This window comes from Entelurus aequoreus, linkage group LG13 (assembly GCF_033978785.1).
Source record: "Entelurus aequoreus isolate RoL-2023_Sb linkage group LG13, RoL_Eaeq_v1.1, whole genome shotgun sequence".
NCBI lineage: Eukaryota > Metazoa > Chordata > Actinopteri > Syngnathiformes > Syngnathidae > Entelurus > Entelurus aequoreus.
Genome location: NC_084743.1, coordinates 17,763,493 through 17,781,755, shown reverse-complemented (window position 1 = coordinate 17,781,755; position 18,263 = coordinate 17,763,493). Strand labels below are relative to the sequence as shown.

The 18,263-nt window shown below is 38.2% G+C and overlaps 2 protein-coding genes across 2 annotated transcripts; both read left to right on the top strand.

Moving 5' to 3' along the window:
* The first annotated feature begins 1,344 nt into the window (after positions 1 to 1,344).
* LOC133663781 (olfactory receptor 6N2-like) lies at positions 1,345 to 2,265 on the top strand. The gene has a single exon (XM_062068488.1). The coding sequence runs from the start codon at positions 1,345 to 1,347 to the stop codon at positions 2,263 to 2,265; it is 921 nt and encodes a 306-aa protein (XP_061924472.1).
* A 9,745-nt stretch (positions 2,266 to 12,010) lies between these two features.
* LOC133663715 (olfactory receptor 6N2-like) lies at positions 12,011 to 12,990 on the top strand. Its single transcript, XM_062068398.1, has one exon. It carries the CDS (start codon positions 12,070 to 12,072, stop codon positions 12,988 to 12,990), a length of 921 nt encoding a protein of 306 aa, XP_061924382.1. The 5' UTR covers positions 12,011 to 12,069.
* Positions 12,991 to 18,263: the final 5,273 nt, after the last annotated feature.

Below are 18,263 nucleotides of genomic sequence, written 5' to 3'. Positions count from 1 at the left end.
ACCACTATAGTAAAGAAAAAGAGTTGGTTCTTTATTCGAATCCCTGAGAACGAATCCCAAATGGGCAATGTTATGCCCATTTGATTGTAGACTCTTACTGACACCTTGTGGCGATATGAAAATACTACGCGTCATTAGACTGGCCACTTCCAGGTTGGCGAGTCAGTTCAGTTCATGAGACAATTGAGAAGTAGACAAGTTGTCTTAGCTCTTACAAGCCTTGGAAAAGATACGTCTGTAAGTAAACTGTTTAACTTGTTTATGTAACTCAATATTAAGGTGGAAAGTGGTTCAATTTAAAACTAAGATGTTTATTGAAAAACGATTTTTGTGCACTGTTTCAATAGATGATTTGAGGACTTAAAATGGCTGCCAGGTCGTGTATTTCCACCATCGAAATAGTTTCAACACTCAGAAGTATTTGTTTGATGATAGTACTGTATATTTGTGTGAAGCTAATATTTACATATTGTGTATTAAATGTCAGTATGTTAATTGAACCACATAGCTTTTATACATTTGTCATTGTGTATATTTCAGTAAAAAAAACCCAAAAAAAACAGTCCATTGCAAGACAAAAGTAAAGATACGAAAAGACAAAGCAAGATCAACAACAATAAAGAGCCTAAATGGATTAAACTGCTTTGGAACTTTATTAGACGTCTTGGATTGTTTAGCTGTCTGCCTGTATGTGTAGGTAGTATGTTCCAATAGCAGCAGAAGTGCACTTTTTGGAGAGCTGTATTATTTTCAGTTTTGTGCCCAAGGGACTGAAAATCCCACTTAATATACTTTGGGTAACAACAGTCAATATTTATTTATTTTATTTTTTTAGGGGGGTAACAGTCAATATTTATTTTATTTTATTTTTTTCTTATAAAATAAATGAGCTTTTGTTAAATCAAATATTGTGTTTTTTTCCATATACAACAACCTATCTGGATTCGATAAGAGAATCGATAAGGAATCGGTTCGATAAGAGGATTCAATAATAGGCTCAAACTCGATAATTTCTTATCAAACATCATCCCTACTACTGTCGGCACTTGAACGAATCGGCCCGCCTCTAAAATGAGCGTCAGAAGCGATGGATGCTGGGAAGTCTCCAGAGTGCACGGCAGTCCAAAGCAGCATAAAGCCGAGCGAGCGAGCGCTCACAGTTCAGACGCGGCGAGGCGTGGAACATGACGAGCACTCGTTGCGAATCGGTAAGTCCGCACAAAGCTGACCTTCCTCGTCTTTTTCACGGCTACCTTTCGCCCTTTTCACAGACGCTGCGGAACCGCAGGCGGGCGTTACTTCCGGCCGCGTCATGAGCGTGTAGGTTTGATCGCAGGAACGGGGATGGAAAACGCGACCTCGTACTTTAACCTGACTATGTTTGTCCACATCGGGCCTTACCGCTACCCGGCCTTCGCCTTGTGCCTGGCGCTGTACGGCTTCATTGTGTGCGCCAACCTGGTCATCATCCTGGTGATCGGTCGCGAGAAGAGCCTCCAGGATCCCATGTACATCTTCATCGCCTTCCTGTCCTTCAATTCCCTGTACGGCTCCACCGGCTTCTTCCCCCGACTCCTCCTGGACCTGCTGTCCGACCGCCACCTGATCTCGCGCACGGCCTGCTTCACGCAGATCTACTTGGTCTACACGTACGCCTGCAACGAGATGACCACGCTCAGCGTCACGGCGTACGACCGCTACGTGGCCGTGTGCCAGCCGCTGCACTACCACACGAGGATGACCGCCGCCAGGGCGTTGTCGCTGGCGGCGCTGGCGTGGCTGCTGCCCGCCTTCTTCGTGGTTGCGTGCATCTACCTGTCCGCCTCGCTGCCTCTGTGCGGCAACCGCATACAGAAAGTCTTCTGCGCCAACTGGAACGTGGTCAAGTTGTCGTGCGTTCCGACCACGCTCAACAACGTGGTGGGTATGATGGTCACCGTCACCACCGTGTTCTGTCCCCTGTTCTTCGTGCTGTACACGTACGCCCGCATCATCAAAGCCTGCTGGAGACGCTCGGCCGAATTTAAAGGCAAAGTTTTCCAGAGCTGTTCGGCGCACGTGGTCACCTTCGTCATCTTCTCCATCACGGTCTTTTGCGACATCGCCCTCAGCAGGTACGACCTGGAGGAGATGAACCCCTTCGCCGCGGTCATTTTGTCCCTGGAGTTTGTCGTTATTCCGCCTTTTCTCAACCCTCTGGTGTACGGCATGAAGCTGCCGGAGATACGCAGACACATTTCCAAGCTGCTGGGATTTATCAAATGATGCATTTAGAGCAAACATGTCGACGTTTCCTAGTGTCACTAATGTCACATGACTCCATTTCCACAGCTTTATTTCATGATGAATAGGACTTTATTCAAACCATGAATTCTTCTCATTTGCTGTCATGTAAAAACACCTCCTACTATTTAGCTGACTTCAAGTAATAATGTATTTTTACATTTAAATATACATGTTTTTTTTACCAGGCATCTACTATGTAGTTAAAAAGACTCATTTCTGACCTTTTAAATAATTTACAAACAAGGACAAGTGGTAGAAAATGGATAGATGGATAATAAAAATCATAGTACAAAAATGTTTAAAATAATTTTTGCAATAGATAGATGAGTGAAAATGTATTATTTAGTTAATATTTATTAAGTATATTGTTTAATTATGTTTTATTTATGTACTTCATACATTGTATGAACAAAATGCCAAATTCAGCATACGGTGAAAATAAACAATTAGTTTAATCTGAATTTTTTACCTGGCATTTTTATATGTTTCTACTATGTAGTTAAAATACTTATTTCTGACCTTTTAATTAATTTACAAATAATACAAATCATAGTAAAAAAAATATTAAAATCATTTTTGCACTATATAGATGAGTGAAAATGTATTATTTATTTAGTAAGTATTTTGTTTAGTTATATTTTATGTATGTACTTCATACATTGTATGAACAAAATGCCACATTCAGCATACAGTGAAAATAAATATGATTACTTTAATTGGGATTTAAAGGCCTACTGAAATGAAATTTTCTTATTTAAACGGGGATAGCAGATCCATTCTATGTGTCATACTTGATCATTTCGCGATATTGCCATATTTTTGCTGAAAGGATTTAGTAGAGAACATCGACGATAAATGTATGGGGCGCCGGTAGGGGATTCCATAGTCTTGCTGGGGGACTTCAACGCGCACGTGGGCAATGACAGTGATACTTGGACTGGCGTGATTGGGAGGAACGGTCTCCCTGATCTGAACCTGAGTGGTGGATTGTTACTGGACTTCTGTGCTAGTCACGGACTTGCGATAACAAACACCATGTTCAAGCATAAGGATGCTCATAGGTGTACCTGGTACCAGAGCACCCTAGGCCAAAGATCAATGATCGATTTTGTAATCGTATCAGCTGATCTGAGGCCGTATGTTTTGGACACTCGGGTGAAGAGAGGGGCTGAACTGTCAACTGATCACCATCTGGTGGTGAGTTGGGTTAGATGGCGGGGGAAACCTCTGGACAGACCTGGCAAACCCAAGCGTGTAGTGCGGGTGAACTGGGAACGTTTGGAGGAGTCCTCTGTCCGGAAGGACTTCAACTCCCACCTCCGGCGGGACTTCTCTGCCATCCCTGTGGAGGTTGGGGACATTGAACAGGAATGGGCAATGTTCAAAGCCTCTATTGCTAAAGCTGCAGATGCGAGCTGTGGCCAGAAGGTCTTAGGTGCCTCAAGGGGCGGTAACCCTCGAACACCCTGGTGGACAGTGGTGGTCAGGGAAGCCGTCCGACTGAAGAAGGAGTCCTACCGGGGTATGTTATCCCAGGGGACTCCGGAGGCAGTTGCAAGGTACCGACGGGCCCGAAGGGCAGCGGCCGTGGCTGTGGACGAGGCTAAGCAGAGGGTGTGGGAGCAGTTCGGGGAATCCATGGAGAAGGACTATCGGGCGGCACCAAAGCTGTTCTGGAAGACCATACGGCACCTCAGGAGGGGGAAGCAGGGAACCATCCAAGCTGTGTACGGCAAGGATGGGACTTTGCTGACTTCAAGTGAGGAAGTCGTGGGGCGTTGGAAAGAGCACTTTGAGGAACTCCTGAACCCAACTACATCAGACACACCCTCCCTGATAGGAGCAGGGCCTGAGGATGATGGGGGATCGACGTCGATCTCTCGGAGTGAAGTCACTGAGGTAGTTAGACAACTCCACGGTGGCAAAGCTCCGGGGGTTGACGAGATCCGTCCAGAAATGCTGAAGGCTCTGGGTGTTGATGGGCTGTCTTGGTTGATACGCCTTTTCAACATTGCGTGGAAGTCTGGGACAGTGCCGAGGGAGTGGCAGACTGGGGTGGTGGTTCCCCTTTTCAAAAAGGGGGACCAGAGGGTGTGTGCTAATTACAGGGGTATCACACTACTCAGCCTCCCTGGGAAAGTTTACGCCAAGGTACTGGAAAGGAGGGTCCGGCCGATAGTCGAACCTCAGATTCAAGAGGAGCAATGTGGATTCCGTCCTGGTCGTGGAACAACTGACCAACTCTTTACGCTTGCGGGAATCCTGGAGAGGGCCTGGGAGTATGCCTATCCAGTCTACATGTGTTTTGTGGATTTGGAGACGGTGTATGACCGCGTCCCTCGGGAGATCTTGTGGGAGGTGCTGAGGGAGTACGGAGTGAGGGGAACCCTGCTGAGGGCCATCCAATCTCTGTACAACCAAAGCGAGAGTTGTGTCCGGGTGCTTGGATGTAAGTCGGATCCGTTTCCAGTGGGGGTTGGTCTCCGCCAGGGCTGCGCTCTGTCACCTATCCTGTTTGTGATTTTCATGGACAGGATTTCTAGGCGGAGTCGTGGCCATGGCGGAGAGGGTATACGTCTCGGGGGGCTAAAGGTTGCATCACTGCTGTTTGCAGATGATGTGGTCCTGATGGCACCTTCGGTTCGTGACCTTCAGCTCTCACTGGATCGGTTCGCAGCCGAGTGTTCAGCGGCTGGAATGAGGATCAGCATCTCCAAATCTGAGGCCATGGTTCTCAGCAGGAAACCGATGGTTTGTACAGTCCGGGTAGGGGACAGGACTCTGTCCCAGGTGGAGGAGTTTAAGTATCTCGGGGTCTTGTTCACGAGTGAGGGAAAGATGGAGAAGGAAATCAGCCGGAGAATCGGAGCAGCTGGGGCAGTATTGCAGTCTCTCTGCCGCACTGTTGTGACGAAACGGGAGCTGAGCCAGAAGGCAAAGCTCTCGGTCTACCGAGCTATCTACATTCCTACTCTCACCTATGGTCATGAAGTGTGGGTAATGACCGAAAGAATAAGATCGCGGCTACAAGCGGCCGAAATGAGTTTCCTCAGAAGGGTGGCTGGCATCTCCCTTAGAGATAGGGTGAGAAGTGCAGTCACCCGAGAGAGACTCGGAGTAGAGCCGCTGCTCCTTCGCTTGGAAAGGAGCCAGCTTAGGTGGTTCGGGCATCTCGTGCGGATGCCTCACGAGCGTCTCCCTAGGGAGGTCCTCGTTGCACGTCCCACTGGGAGGAGGCCCCGCGGCAGGCCAAGGACCAGATGGGGGGATTACATCTCCTCTCTGGCCTGGGAACGCTTCGGAATTCCCCAGGAGGAAGTCGCAAATGTTGCTCTGGAGAGGGAAGTCTGGGGGTCTTTGCTGGAGCTGCTGTCCCCGCGACCCGATTCCGGATAAGCGGTTGAAGATGGATGGATGGACATCGACGATAAAGTTTGCAACTTTTGGTCGCTGATAAAAAAAAGCCTTGCCTGTACCGGAAGTAGCGTGACATCGCAGGTTGAAGGGCTCCTCACATTTCCCCATTGTTTACACCAGCAGCGAGAGCGATTCAGACCGAGAAAGCGACGATTACCCCATTAATTTGAGCGAGGATGAAAGATTCGTGGATGAGGAATGTGAGAGTGAAGGACTAGAGTGCAGTGCAGGACGTATCTTTTTTCGCTCTGACCGTAACTTATGTACAAAGGCTCATTAGATTCCACACTTTCTCCTTTTTCTATTGTGGATCACGGATTTGTATTTTAAACCACCTCGGATACTATATCCTCTTGAAAATGAGAGTCGAGAACGCGAATTGGACATTCACAGTGACTTTTATCTCCACGACAATACATCGGCGAAGCACTTTAGCTACGAAGCTAATGTGATAGCATCGTGCTTAACTGCATACAGAAACAGACGAAATAAGCCCCTGACTGGAAGGATAGACCGAAGATCAACAATACTATTATTACTGTTAAACACTGGACCTGTAACCACACGGTTAATGCTGTACCGCCTGACGAAGCCTAGCAATGCTGTTGCTAACGACGCCATTGAAGCTAACTTAGCTACGGGACCTCGACAGAGCTATGTTAAAAACATTAGCTCTCCACCTACGCCAGCTCTCATCTGCTCATCATTTATATTTAGTATATATATATATATATATATATATATATATATATATATATATATATATATATATATATATATATATATATATATACCTGTATATACTGTGTGTGTGTGTGTGTATATATATATATATATATATATATATATATATATATATATATATATATATATATATATATTTATATATATATATATATATATATATATGTAAATATAAATGTATATTTTTTCACTCATACGCTACTCATCCGTTTCGCCGTTACATTTCAGGAATATTTACGTTAATAGTTTTTTCCCATTATAAAATTTTTATGATTGTGAGAAGCCAAAATTTAAATTGTGATTAAAATCTAATTAATTGTCCAGCCCTAATTAATTCGATTTTTTTTGTGATTAATCAAGAGTTAACTTGTTATTTTCAACAGTGTTCAACTAGTGTAAATATAACCTCCTGAGCCAGCGTCTCTCGCAGTAGATATTTGATTAACGCAACAAAAACAAATTTGGGGAAAATAATAATAGTCTGAATATTTGGGCACGTAACGATTCGATCTAGAATACATTCTTGATTCAACACGGATTTAGATTCAAACTTTTGGTAAAATACTGTATTTTCCAAACTATATAAACCGCACCCACTAATTTATAGAAGGAAATATATTTTTACATGTATTAGCCACACCGGACTATAAGCCGCAGATATATACGTTGTGAAATGAGGTATTACCCAGAAATATTTTGTATATGTTTATTTACATAGCTTAATTGTTTGCAAACAGTGTCTGTAACACGGCAGTAAAATGGGTAATCAAACAAAACAGAAGTCATCGTCATGGACCCACTAGCTGTGGAAGCTAACTCTCCAATCAGCTAAACAAACTCAATAACTCCACGGTGACGTTTTGGTGAATTTACTGAGGAATTTGTGAAACTGAAACAACACAAAAAGCATATTAGCTAATGCTAACAACGCTATTGCATTACATTACGATAGCACGTACACATATGCATGAAAACACTCCTACAGATATCACACATGGGGCGGTTTAGTAAGTAAGAATTGTTTTAGTTGTATTGTAAAACTTACAAACTTTTGCTTGAAGTAAGAATTGTTTTAGTTGTATTGTAAAACTTACAAACTTTTGCTTGGAGTGATGAATGAAGAATCCGTACGAGTAGAAATGCTTTTGACATCTAGAAGATGGAACGGCACTTGTACTTCCGGTTCAACTACCATAGGCTGACCATACGTCCTCTTTTGCCCGGACATGTCCTCTTTTGCGGGGGTGTCCGGGCGGGGTTTCTTAAATGCCTCAAATGTCCGGCATTTTGAGTTAGGGTTGCGTGTATTTTCAATGTACGTCGCAATGTACGTCTTGGGCAGGGATCGGCAACCCCTAACAACTAAATTAAGGGCGTGCCGTGATGGCACTGCATATATTATCCTCTATTACTTGCACAAACAGCATGCCAGCCCGGCCTCATGTTGTATGGAGCTTTAATTTGCACACGTGGGAGACAGCAAGGCATACTTGCTCAACAGCCACACAACTTACACTGACGGTGTAACAAATATGCACCACACTGTGAACCCACACCAAAAAAGAATGACAAATACATTTCTGGAGAACCTCCGCACCGTAACACAACATAAACACAACACGACAAATACCCAGAATCCCATGCAGCCCTAACTCTCTAACCTCAACCGACGCACGGGGGGGGGTTTGGTGCTAGCGGGGGGCGTATAATGTAGACTGGGAGAGTTAGGGCTGCATGGGATTCTGGGTATTTTTTTGTGTTGTGTTTATGTTGTGTTACGGTGCGGAGGTTCTCCAGAAATGTATTTGTCATTCTTTTTTGGTGTGGGTTCACAGTGTGGCGCTGTTTAAGCAGGCTGTAGAGGGCGCTAAAGGCAGTGCCATCCCGCCCAAATTTCGGGTGTCTCCCGGGAAAAGTGGGAGGATTGGCAACTATGACGCTGTTGAACGCCATTCATGTAAATCTCGCGGGCCGCACTGACTTTAAACTGTCATATTAAAGTGCGGGCCGGGGCGCGTGTCTAAGACCCCTGGTTTAAACATAGCACAAAGCAATAAAAAGCTTTGTATACAGTGTTATTTAATTTTAAATTTCAAAAGAGTTTTGAGGCTCCCATTGTTTTCTTTCATTTGTGAAACTCGTCAAAATGGCTCTTTGAGTGATAAAGGTTGCCGACCCTAGACTCTAAGGTTAAGTTAAGAAGGGGTTAAACAAAACAAGCTGTGAAGGTGCGCACGCAGAAACATTCGTGAGGGAGGGGTAGAGACACAGAGCGAGAGAGCTAGTGAGTGGAGACAGACATGAAAACAAGAAATGCCGAAAAGTAAATGCAACTTCACGGATGATTTGCGGAAAAAGTATTTGTGTTTTGGTCCTGGCCGTGACACATGGGAAGCAGAATGCACTGTGTGCAAAGCAGGAACGTGTATATCTGTGGCAAATAAAGATCTACAAGCCCATATCGACACTACAAAGCACAAAACAGTTGTGCAGGGCGAGAGCTCGTTTATGACAACCTTTTTCCAAAACACAACATAGAATGTGAGATATAACAGGATAATGCATACATTTGTCATTTGTTTTCAAAATGCTTACAAAAAAGTGGTACCCCAAAAATTTACTGTGGGACCCCATTTGTATGATTTGATGGGGTCCCTGGGACCCCATTTTGAAAATTCCTAGCGCCAACACTACTGTCAACATAGGAGAAAAAATGCTTTATTTAAATAAATATATTACTTATGAAGTAAGTTCGAGTATCATTGGCAAATTTTCCCCTAGTCCCGGTCTTGGCGTGCTGCCCGCCTTGGCACGCATATATTTGTCCTCTTTTAGGGATTTCAGAATATGGTCAGCCTAAACTACCATGAATTGATTAACGTGGACCCCAACTTAAACAAGTTGAAAAACTTATTCAGGTGTTACCATTTCGTTGTCAATTGTACGGAATATGTACTGTACTGTGCAATCTACTAATAAAAGTTTAAATCAATCAATCAATCAATCAATCAAAGCACTAAATGGAAGGACAATGCAGCACTTGCAGTGAACAAACTCGTCCAAAAGATGGCGTCCTAGCACAAACAAGAGACACCTTTTCAGTGTATTTGCTTGTATTTGGTTTTTTTTAAACTATTTTTATTATGGTTGTCAACGAAGAAAAATCCATAAATTAGCCTCACTGTTTTATAAGCTGCACGGGCCAAAGCGTAGGAAAAAATTAACGGCTTATAGTCTGGAATTTACGTTAAGTATCATGAAATTTTTTCAAAACAGGTTACAGGTTAGAGAATCTTCTTCTAGATCAGACCTGGGCAAATTAAGGCCCGGGGACCACATGCGGCCCGTTGAGCTTTTTAATCTGGCCCGCCGGACATTCCCAAAAAATTGTTTTAGATGTTTAAGATGGAAAGTGTAGCTGCCATTATGATGTGCAGTGACGTTTTCTAATGACCGTAAGTCTTCAACTATACTAAGTCTTTCAATGCTTGGAATCTGCATGATATTCTAGTTACTATGGTCATCTAATTAGTTACTATGGTCATCTAATTTGTTACTTTGGTCACTATGAGATATCTCAAATTGTAGGAGTTTTGTTTTTTTTACCCTTCGCGTTCATATTTCCCTGTTTGTTGCATTTTGGTTGTGTTTCGCTTGATTGTAAAATATGTTGTCAATATTCAGTGTTTTATCCTTCATAGTTAATGTTGTAAATCCCACATTCTTTATTTTCATGTACATTCCGGGTGTCTCATTCAGTAAAAAAATGTCAAATTCCATTCTGTTTTTTAAGGCGGTCTGTCATAACGTTTTTAGCTTTCAATCATAATTGTGAGGTTTTGTATTAGTGTTCCTAAAAATAGATATACCGGCCCCGAGACACACTTTTTATCTAAATCTGGCCCCCCCGAGTAAAATAATTGCCCAGGCCTGTTCTAGATGCACGGACATGGCCCAATAACATATTTTTAAAAGTGATTCTTATTAAAAAAAAAAAAAAAGTTTAGTGTTTTAAAATCGATTTTTTTTAAAAATATGAATGATTTAGAGACTGACAAGGAGTAGAAAATTGATGAAAGGATTTAGAATCGTGATGAATAAGAAGCGCGTGATTGGGATGTAAATCGACTTTTTGTGCACCCCTCGAAAATAAGCGAAAACATTTTCAAGGGTTTTATCGCTCTAAGACTGGGACTACCCTGGTATCAGCACTGTCTCGGGATGATGCGCGAAACCGGTTTTCCCGGTTGTTCGATAAGAAAAGAACCGAGTCCTCGGACTCAAAGCCCTTTTTGAAAACCGGTACCCGTTATTGAGACCACTATAGTAAAGAAAAAGAGTTGGTTCTTTATTCGAATCCCTGGAAACGAATCCTAAATGGGCAATGTTATGCCCATTTGATTGTAGACTCTTACTGACACCTTGTGGCGATATGAAAATACTACGCGTCATTAGTCTGGCCACTTCCGGGTTGGCGAGTCAGTTCAGTTCATGAGACATTTGAGAAGTAGACAAGTTGTGTTAGCTCTTACAAGCCTTGGAAAAGATAAGTCTGTAAGTAAACTGTTTAACTTGTTTATGTAACTCAATATTAAGGTGGAAAGTGGTTCAATTTAAAACTAAGATGTTTATTGAAAAACGATGTTTGGGCACTGTTTCATTGGATGATTTGTGGACTTAAAATGGCTGCCAGTCGTGTATTTCCACCATCGAAATAGTTTCAACACTCAGAAGTATTTGTTTGACGATAGTACTGTATATTTGTGTGAAGCTAATATTTACATATTGTGTATTACATTTGAGTATGTTAATTGAATCACATAGCTTATACATTTGTCATTGTGTGTATTTCAGTTTAACAAAAATAAAAAATAACAGTCCAGTGCAAGACAAAAGTAAAGATAAGAAAAGACAAAGCAAGATCAACAACAATAAAGAGCCTAAATGGATTAATCTGCTTTGGAACTTTATTAGACGTCTTGGATTGTTTAGCTGTCTGCCTGTGTGTGTAGTTAGTATGTTCCAATAGCAGCAGAAGTGCACTTTTTGGAGAGCTGTATTATTTTCAGTTTTGTGCCCAAGGGACTGAAAATCCCACTTAATATACTTTGGGTAACAACAGTCAATATTTATGTTATTTTATTTTTTTCTTACAAAATAAAAGTGAGCTTTTGTTAAACCAAACATTGTGTTATTTTCCATATACAACAACTTATCTGGATTCGATAAGAGAATCGATAAGGAATCGGTTCGATAAGAGGATTCGATAATAGGCTCGAACTCGATAATTTCTTATCAAACATCATCCCTACTACTGTCGGCACTTGAACGGATCGGCCCGCCTCTAAAATGAGCGTCAGAAGCGATGGATGCTGGGAAGTCTCTAGAGTGCACGGCAGTCCAAAGCAGCATAAAGCCGAGCGAGCGAGCGCTCACAGTTTAGACGCGGCGAGGCGTGGAACATGACGAGCACTCGTTGCGAATCGGTAAGTCCGCACAAAGCTGACCTCCCTCGTCTTTTTCACGGCTACCTTTCACCCTTTTCACAGACGCTGCGGAACCGCAGGCGGGCGTTACTTCCGGCCGCGTCATGAGCGTGTAGGTTTGATTGCAGGACCGGGGATGGAAAACGCGACCTCGTACTTTAACCTGACCATGTTTGTCCACATCGGGCCTTACCGCTACCCGGCCTTCGCCGTGTGCCTGGCGCTGTACGGCTTCATTGTGTGCGCCAACCTGGTCATCATCCTGGTGATCGGTCGCGAGAAGAGCCTCCAGGATCCCATGTACATCTTCATCGCCTTCCTGTCCTTCAATTCCCTGTACGGCTCCACCGGCTTCTTCCCCCGACTCCTCCTGGACCTGCTGTCCGACCGCCACCTGATCTCGCGCACGGCCTGCTTCACGCAGATCTACTTCGTCTACACGTACGCCTGCAACGAGATGACCACGCTCAGCGTCATGGCGTACGACCGCTACGTGGCCGTGTGCCAGCCGCTGCACTACCACACGAGGATGACCGCCGCCAGGGCGTTGTCGCTGGCGGCGCTGGCGTGGCTGCTGCCCGCCTTCTTCCTGGCCGCGTGCATCTACCTGTCCGCCTCGCTGCCTCTGTGCGGCAACCGCATACAGAAAATCTTCTGCGCCAACTGGAACGTGGTCAAGTTGTCGTGCGTTCCGACCACGCTCAACAACGTGGTGGGTATGATGGTCACCGTCACCACCGCGTTCTGTCCCCTGTTCTTCGTGCTGTACACGTACGCCCGCATCATCAAAGCCTGCTGGAGACGCTCGGCCGAGTTTAAAGGCAAAGTTTTCCAGAGCTGTTCGGCGCACGTGGTCACCTTCGTCATCTTCTCCATCACGGCCTTTTGCGACATCGCCCTCAGCAGGTTCGACCTGGAGGAGATGAACCCCTTCGCCGCAGTCATTTTGTCCCTGGAGTTTGTCGTTATTCCGCCTTTTCTCAACCCTCTGGTGTACGGCATGAAGCTGCCGGAGATACGCAGACACATTTCCAAGCTGCTGGGATTTATCAAATGATGCATTTAGAGCAAACATGTCGACGTTTCCTAGTGTCACTAATGTCACATGACTCCATTTCCACAGCTTTATTTCATGATGAATAGGACTTTATTATCAAACCATGAATTCTTCTCATTTGCTGTCATGTAAAAACACCTCCTACTATTTAGCTGACTTCAAGTAATAATGTATTTTTTACATTTAAATATACATGTTTTTTTTTACCAGGCATCTACTATGTAGTTAAAAAGACTTATTTTTGACCTTTTAATTCATTTACAAACAAGGACAAGTGGTAGAAAATGGATAGATGGATAATAAAAATCATAGTAAAAAAATTTTTAAAATAATTTTTGCACTAGATAGATGAGTGAAAATGTATTATTTAGTTAATATTTATTAAGTATATTGTTTAATTATATTTTATGTATGTACTTCATACATTGTATGAACAAAATGCCACATTCAGCATGCAATGAAAATAAACATGATTACTTTAATTGGGATTAAAACCTTTTTCCTACCAGGCATTTTTATATGTTTTTACTATGTAGTTAAAATACTTATTTCTGACCTTTTAATTAATTTACAAATAATAAAAATCATAGTAAAAAAAATATTAACATAATTTTTGCACCAGATAGATGAGTGAAAATGTATTTAATATTTATCAAATATTTTGTTTAATTATATGTTATTTATGTACTTCATACATTGTATATGCCACATTCAGCATACAATGAAAATAAACATAATTACTTTAATTGGGATTAAAACATTTTTTTACCAGGCATTTTTATGTGTGTCTACTATGGAGTTAAAAAGACTTATTTCTGACCTTTTAATTAATTTACAAATAATAAAAATCATAGTAAAAAAAAATTATTAAAATCATTTTTGCACTAGATAGATGAGTGAAAATGTATTATTTATTTATTAAGTATTTTGTTTAATTATATTTTATGTATGTACTTCATACATTGTATGAACAAAATGCCACATTCAGCATACAGTGAAAATAAATATGATTACTTTAATTGGGATTCAATTTTTTTTTTTTACCAGGCATTTTTATATGTTTCTACTATGTAGTTAAAATACTTATTTCTGACCTATTAATTAATTTACAAATAATAAAAATCATAGTAAAAAAAAAATTAACATCATTTTTTGCACTAGATAGATGAGTGAAAATGTATTATTTAATATTTATTAAATATTTTGTTTAATTATATTTTATTTATGTACTTCATACATTGTATATGCCACATTCAGCATACAGTGAAAATAAACATAATTACTTTATTTGGGATTAAAACATTTTTTTCCCAGGCATTTTTATGTGTGTCTACTATGGAGTTAAAAAGACTTATTTCTGACCTTTTAATTAATTTACAAATAATAAAAATCATAGTAAAAAAAAAAATTAAAATCATTTTTGCACTAGATAGATGAGTGAAAATGTATTATTTATTAAGTATTTTGTTTAACTATATTTTATGTATGTACTTCATACACTGTATGAACAAAATGCCACATTCAGCATACAGTGAAAATAAATATGATTATTTAATTGGGATTAAAACTTTTTTTTTTTTACCAGGCATTTTTATGTTTCTACTATGTAGTTAAAATACTTATTTCTGACCTTTTAATTAATTTACAAATAATAAAAATCATAGTAAGAAAAATATTAACATAATGTTTGCACTAGCTAGATGAGTGAAAATGTATTATTTAATATTTATTAAATATTTTGTTTAATGATATTTTATTTATGTACTTCATACATTGTATATGCCACATTCAGCATACAGTGAAAATAAATATGATTACTTTAATTGGGATTAAAAAACATTTTTTTACCAGGCATTTTTATATGTTTCCACTATGTAGATAAAATACTTATTTCTAAACTTTAAATTAATTCACAAATAATACAAATCATAGTAAAAAAATATATTAAAATCATTTTTGCACTAGATAGATGAGTGAAAATGTATTATTTATTTATTAAGTATTTTGTTTAATTATATTTTATGTATGTACTTCATACATTGTATGAACAAAATGCCACATTCAGCATACAGTGCAAAATAAATATGATTACTTTAATTGGGATTAATTTTTATTTTTTTTACCAGGCATTTTTATATATTTCTACTATGTAGTTAAAATACTTATTTCTGACCTTTTAATTAATTTACAAATAATAAAAATCATAGTAAAAAAAAATAAAAAATGTTGCACTAGATAGATGAGTGAAAATGTATTATTTATTAATTAAGTATTTTGTTTAACTATATTTTATGTATGTACTTCATACATTGTATGAACAAAATGCCACATTCAGCATACAGTGAAAATAAATATGATTACTTTAATTGGGATTAAAAAAAACTTTTTTACCAGGCATTTTTATATGTTTCCACTATGTAGATAAAATACTTATTTCTGACCTTTTAATTAATTTACAAATAATAAAATTCATAGTAAAAAAAAAAAATTAACATCATTTTTGCACTAGATAGATGAGTGAAAATGTATTATTTAATATTTATTAAATATTTTGTTTAATTATATTTCATTTATGTACTTCATACATTGTATATGCCACATTCAGCATACAGTGAAAATAAATATGATTACTTTAATTGGGATTAAAACATTTTTTTTACCAGGCATTATTATGTGTGTCTACTAGGTAGTTAAAAAGACTTATTTCTGACCTTTTAATTAATTTACAAATAATAAAAATCATAGTAAAAAAAAAAAATAATAATAATTTTTGCACTAGATAGATGAGTGAAAATGTATTATTTATTAATTAAGTATTTTGTTTAACTATGTGTACTTCATACACAATGAACAAAATGCCACATTCAGCATACAGTGAAAATAAATATGATTACTTTAATTGGGATTAAAACATTTTTTTTACCAGGCATTTTTATATGTTTCCACTATGTAGTTAAAATACCTATTTCTGACCTTTTAATTAATTTACAAATAATAAAAATAATAGTAAAAAAAAAAATAGTAAAATCATTTTTGCGCTAGATAGATGAGTGAAAATGTATTATTTAATCATTAAGTATTTTGTTTAATTATATTTTATGTATGTACTTCACGCATTGTATGAACAAAATGCCACATTCAGCATACAGTGAAAATAAATATGATTATTTTAATTGGGATTAAAAAAAATGTTACCAGGCATTTTTATGTTTCTACTATGTAGTTAAATACTTATTTCTGACCTTTTAATTAATTTACAAATAATACAAATCATAGTAAAAACATGTTTAAAATTATTTTTGCACTAGACAGATGAGTGCAAATGTATTATTTATTTATTAAGTATTTTGTTTAATTATATTTTATTTATGTACCTCATACATTGTATGAAGAACATGCCAAATGCAGCACACAGTGAAAATAAATGATTACTTTAACTGTCAAAAATAATATTTCTGAACTTTTGAATAATAAACAAGTAATAAAAATCACAGTGAAAAAATTCTCATATAAAACTGGGTGGATAGAAAAAATATGTAGTAAAAATGTTTTTTCTTTATTATAAATGTTACAAATTATTTTTGCACTGGATAGGTCAGTGAAAATCTACACAAAGTTTTACTTGAGTTATTTATACAATTAGTTATTAAAAAAACTTATTGGATAAATTACCAAATGTAGCACAGTAAAAATAAATGATTATTTTCCTTAAGATGTTTTGTTGACCACTTAAATTTTTTTTTTTAATTGTATTTTTAAAAATGAATATTGACTAAACATATTCTTATGCACTTTATAAAAAGTAAACACTATTAAGCATTAGTAAATACTGAATTCATGATTTATAAAGCACATTCCCAACATGAATACCCATTAGTATGCAGTTAATAAACAGTTAAATAAAATAAATGTTTTACCCATCACTTTATTGATAAATGTATCTATAAAAAGCAATGGTTGCATTTTTGTACTTACTCTGAATTTCTACATTATTTTTAGGGTATTGTCAGTAGTTTGTTAAATCATTCATAAAATGTATACAAATATGATTATTTAATAATCTCTCTTTTAGATATGTACTATTGGTATTTTGAACATACATTTACAACGTGATACATCATAACTTGCAGATTGTCATTTCTCCTTCCAAGAGTATGGTTATATTTACATCTGTGTTGATAAACTGCATACTAATGAGTGTCCGTGTGGGAAATATGCTTGATAAATGATGTCACATTATGCTTTATTGCTTAATAGTGTGTATTTATTATAAAGTGTTACCACACATTCTCTTTAAACATCTGCAACCTTATTTTGGAGCAAAATACAAATAATGCAAAAAGTCAGTGTTCAAAAACAAGAAAAAAAAAATACAAAAATGAGGGGTATTTTATTTGCAAAATGATCTGCCAATAGAACAAGAAAATTCGGCTTGTCAAGACTTTCCAAAACAATTAAAATTAGCTAACCTCAATGAACACAAAAATAGCTTAAAATAAATATATTCTCACTAATAACAAGTGCACTTTTCTTGGTAGAAAAAAAAACGAGACCTTTTTGCTCAATGTGTTGAAAAATATTCTTAAATTAAGTAAATGCTCGTGCCATTATCTTGACATAATGATATGTGCTCGGCATCATGATTTTTTTTTCACGCTTGAAGTAAGAAATTATTACTTTAAAAAAGTAGTTTTATACTTGTGAGTGTTGATGACACAGCTTTGCAACACTTGATATTCTAGTTTCAATCATTTTTACTCAATATAGGTCATAACATCTCAGCTACAAGCTGTAATATCTTACTGAGATCATTTAGGACCAAAACACTTAAAACAAGTAAAACACTCTAACATAAAATCTGCTTAGTGAGAAGAATTATCTTATCAGACAGAAAATAAGCAAATATCACCCTTATTTGAGATATTTAATCTTACTTAGATTTCAGTTTTTGCAGTGTGGAAATATATAATAATGACTAATAAAGTTAACTAAAAATAATAAATGATTAAAAATATACTGTCCTGTTACCTGCTGATAAAGCAACTTATTAGTTAACATGGAGTAGCAAAAAATGTAGAATCTTTTCCCAAAAAGTCTTTTTTTTTTTTTTGGCTGTCAGTTCGAAGTTCCGTGAAAGTCCTGTTATGTCCACAACCCGAGAGGTTACTAAGCAACCATGCCCCACATATAATATTTATAATATATTCTAACCCACATTGCAGGAAAAGTCCACTGAATAGGAACAAGTTTTAAAATAATAATTTAAAAAAATA

Coding starts and splice junctions, on each gene's coding strand:
- LOC133663781 (XM_062068488.1), top strand. CDS start 1,345: ATGGAAAACGCGACCTCGTACTTTAACCTGACTATGTTTGTCCACATC.
- LOC133663715 (XM_062068398.1), top strand. CDS start 12,070: ATGGAAAACGCGACCTCGTACTTTAACCTGACCATGTTTGTCCACATC.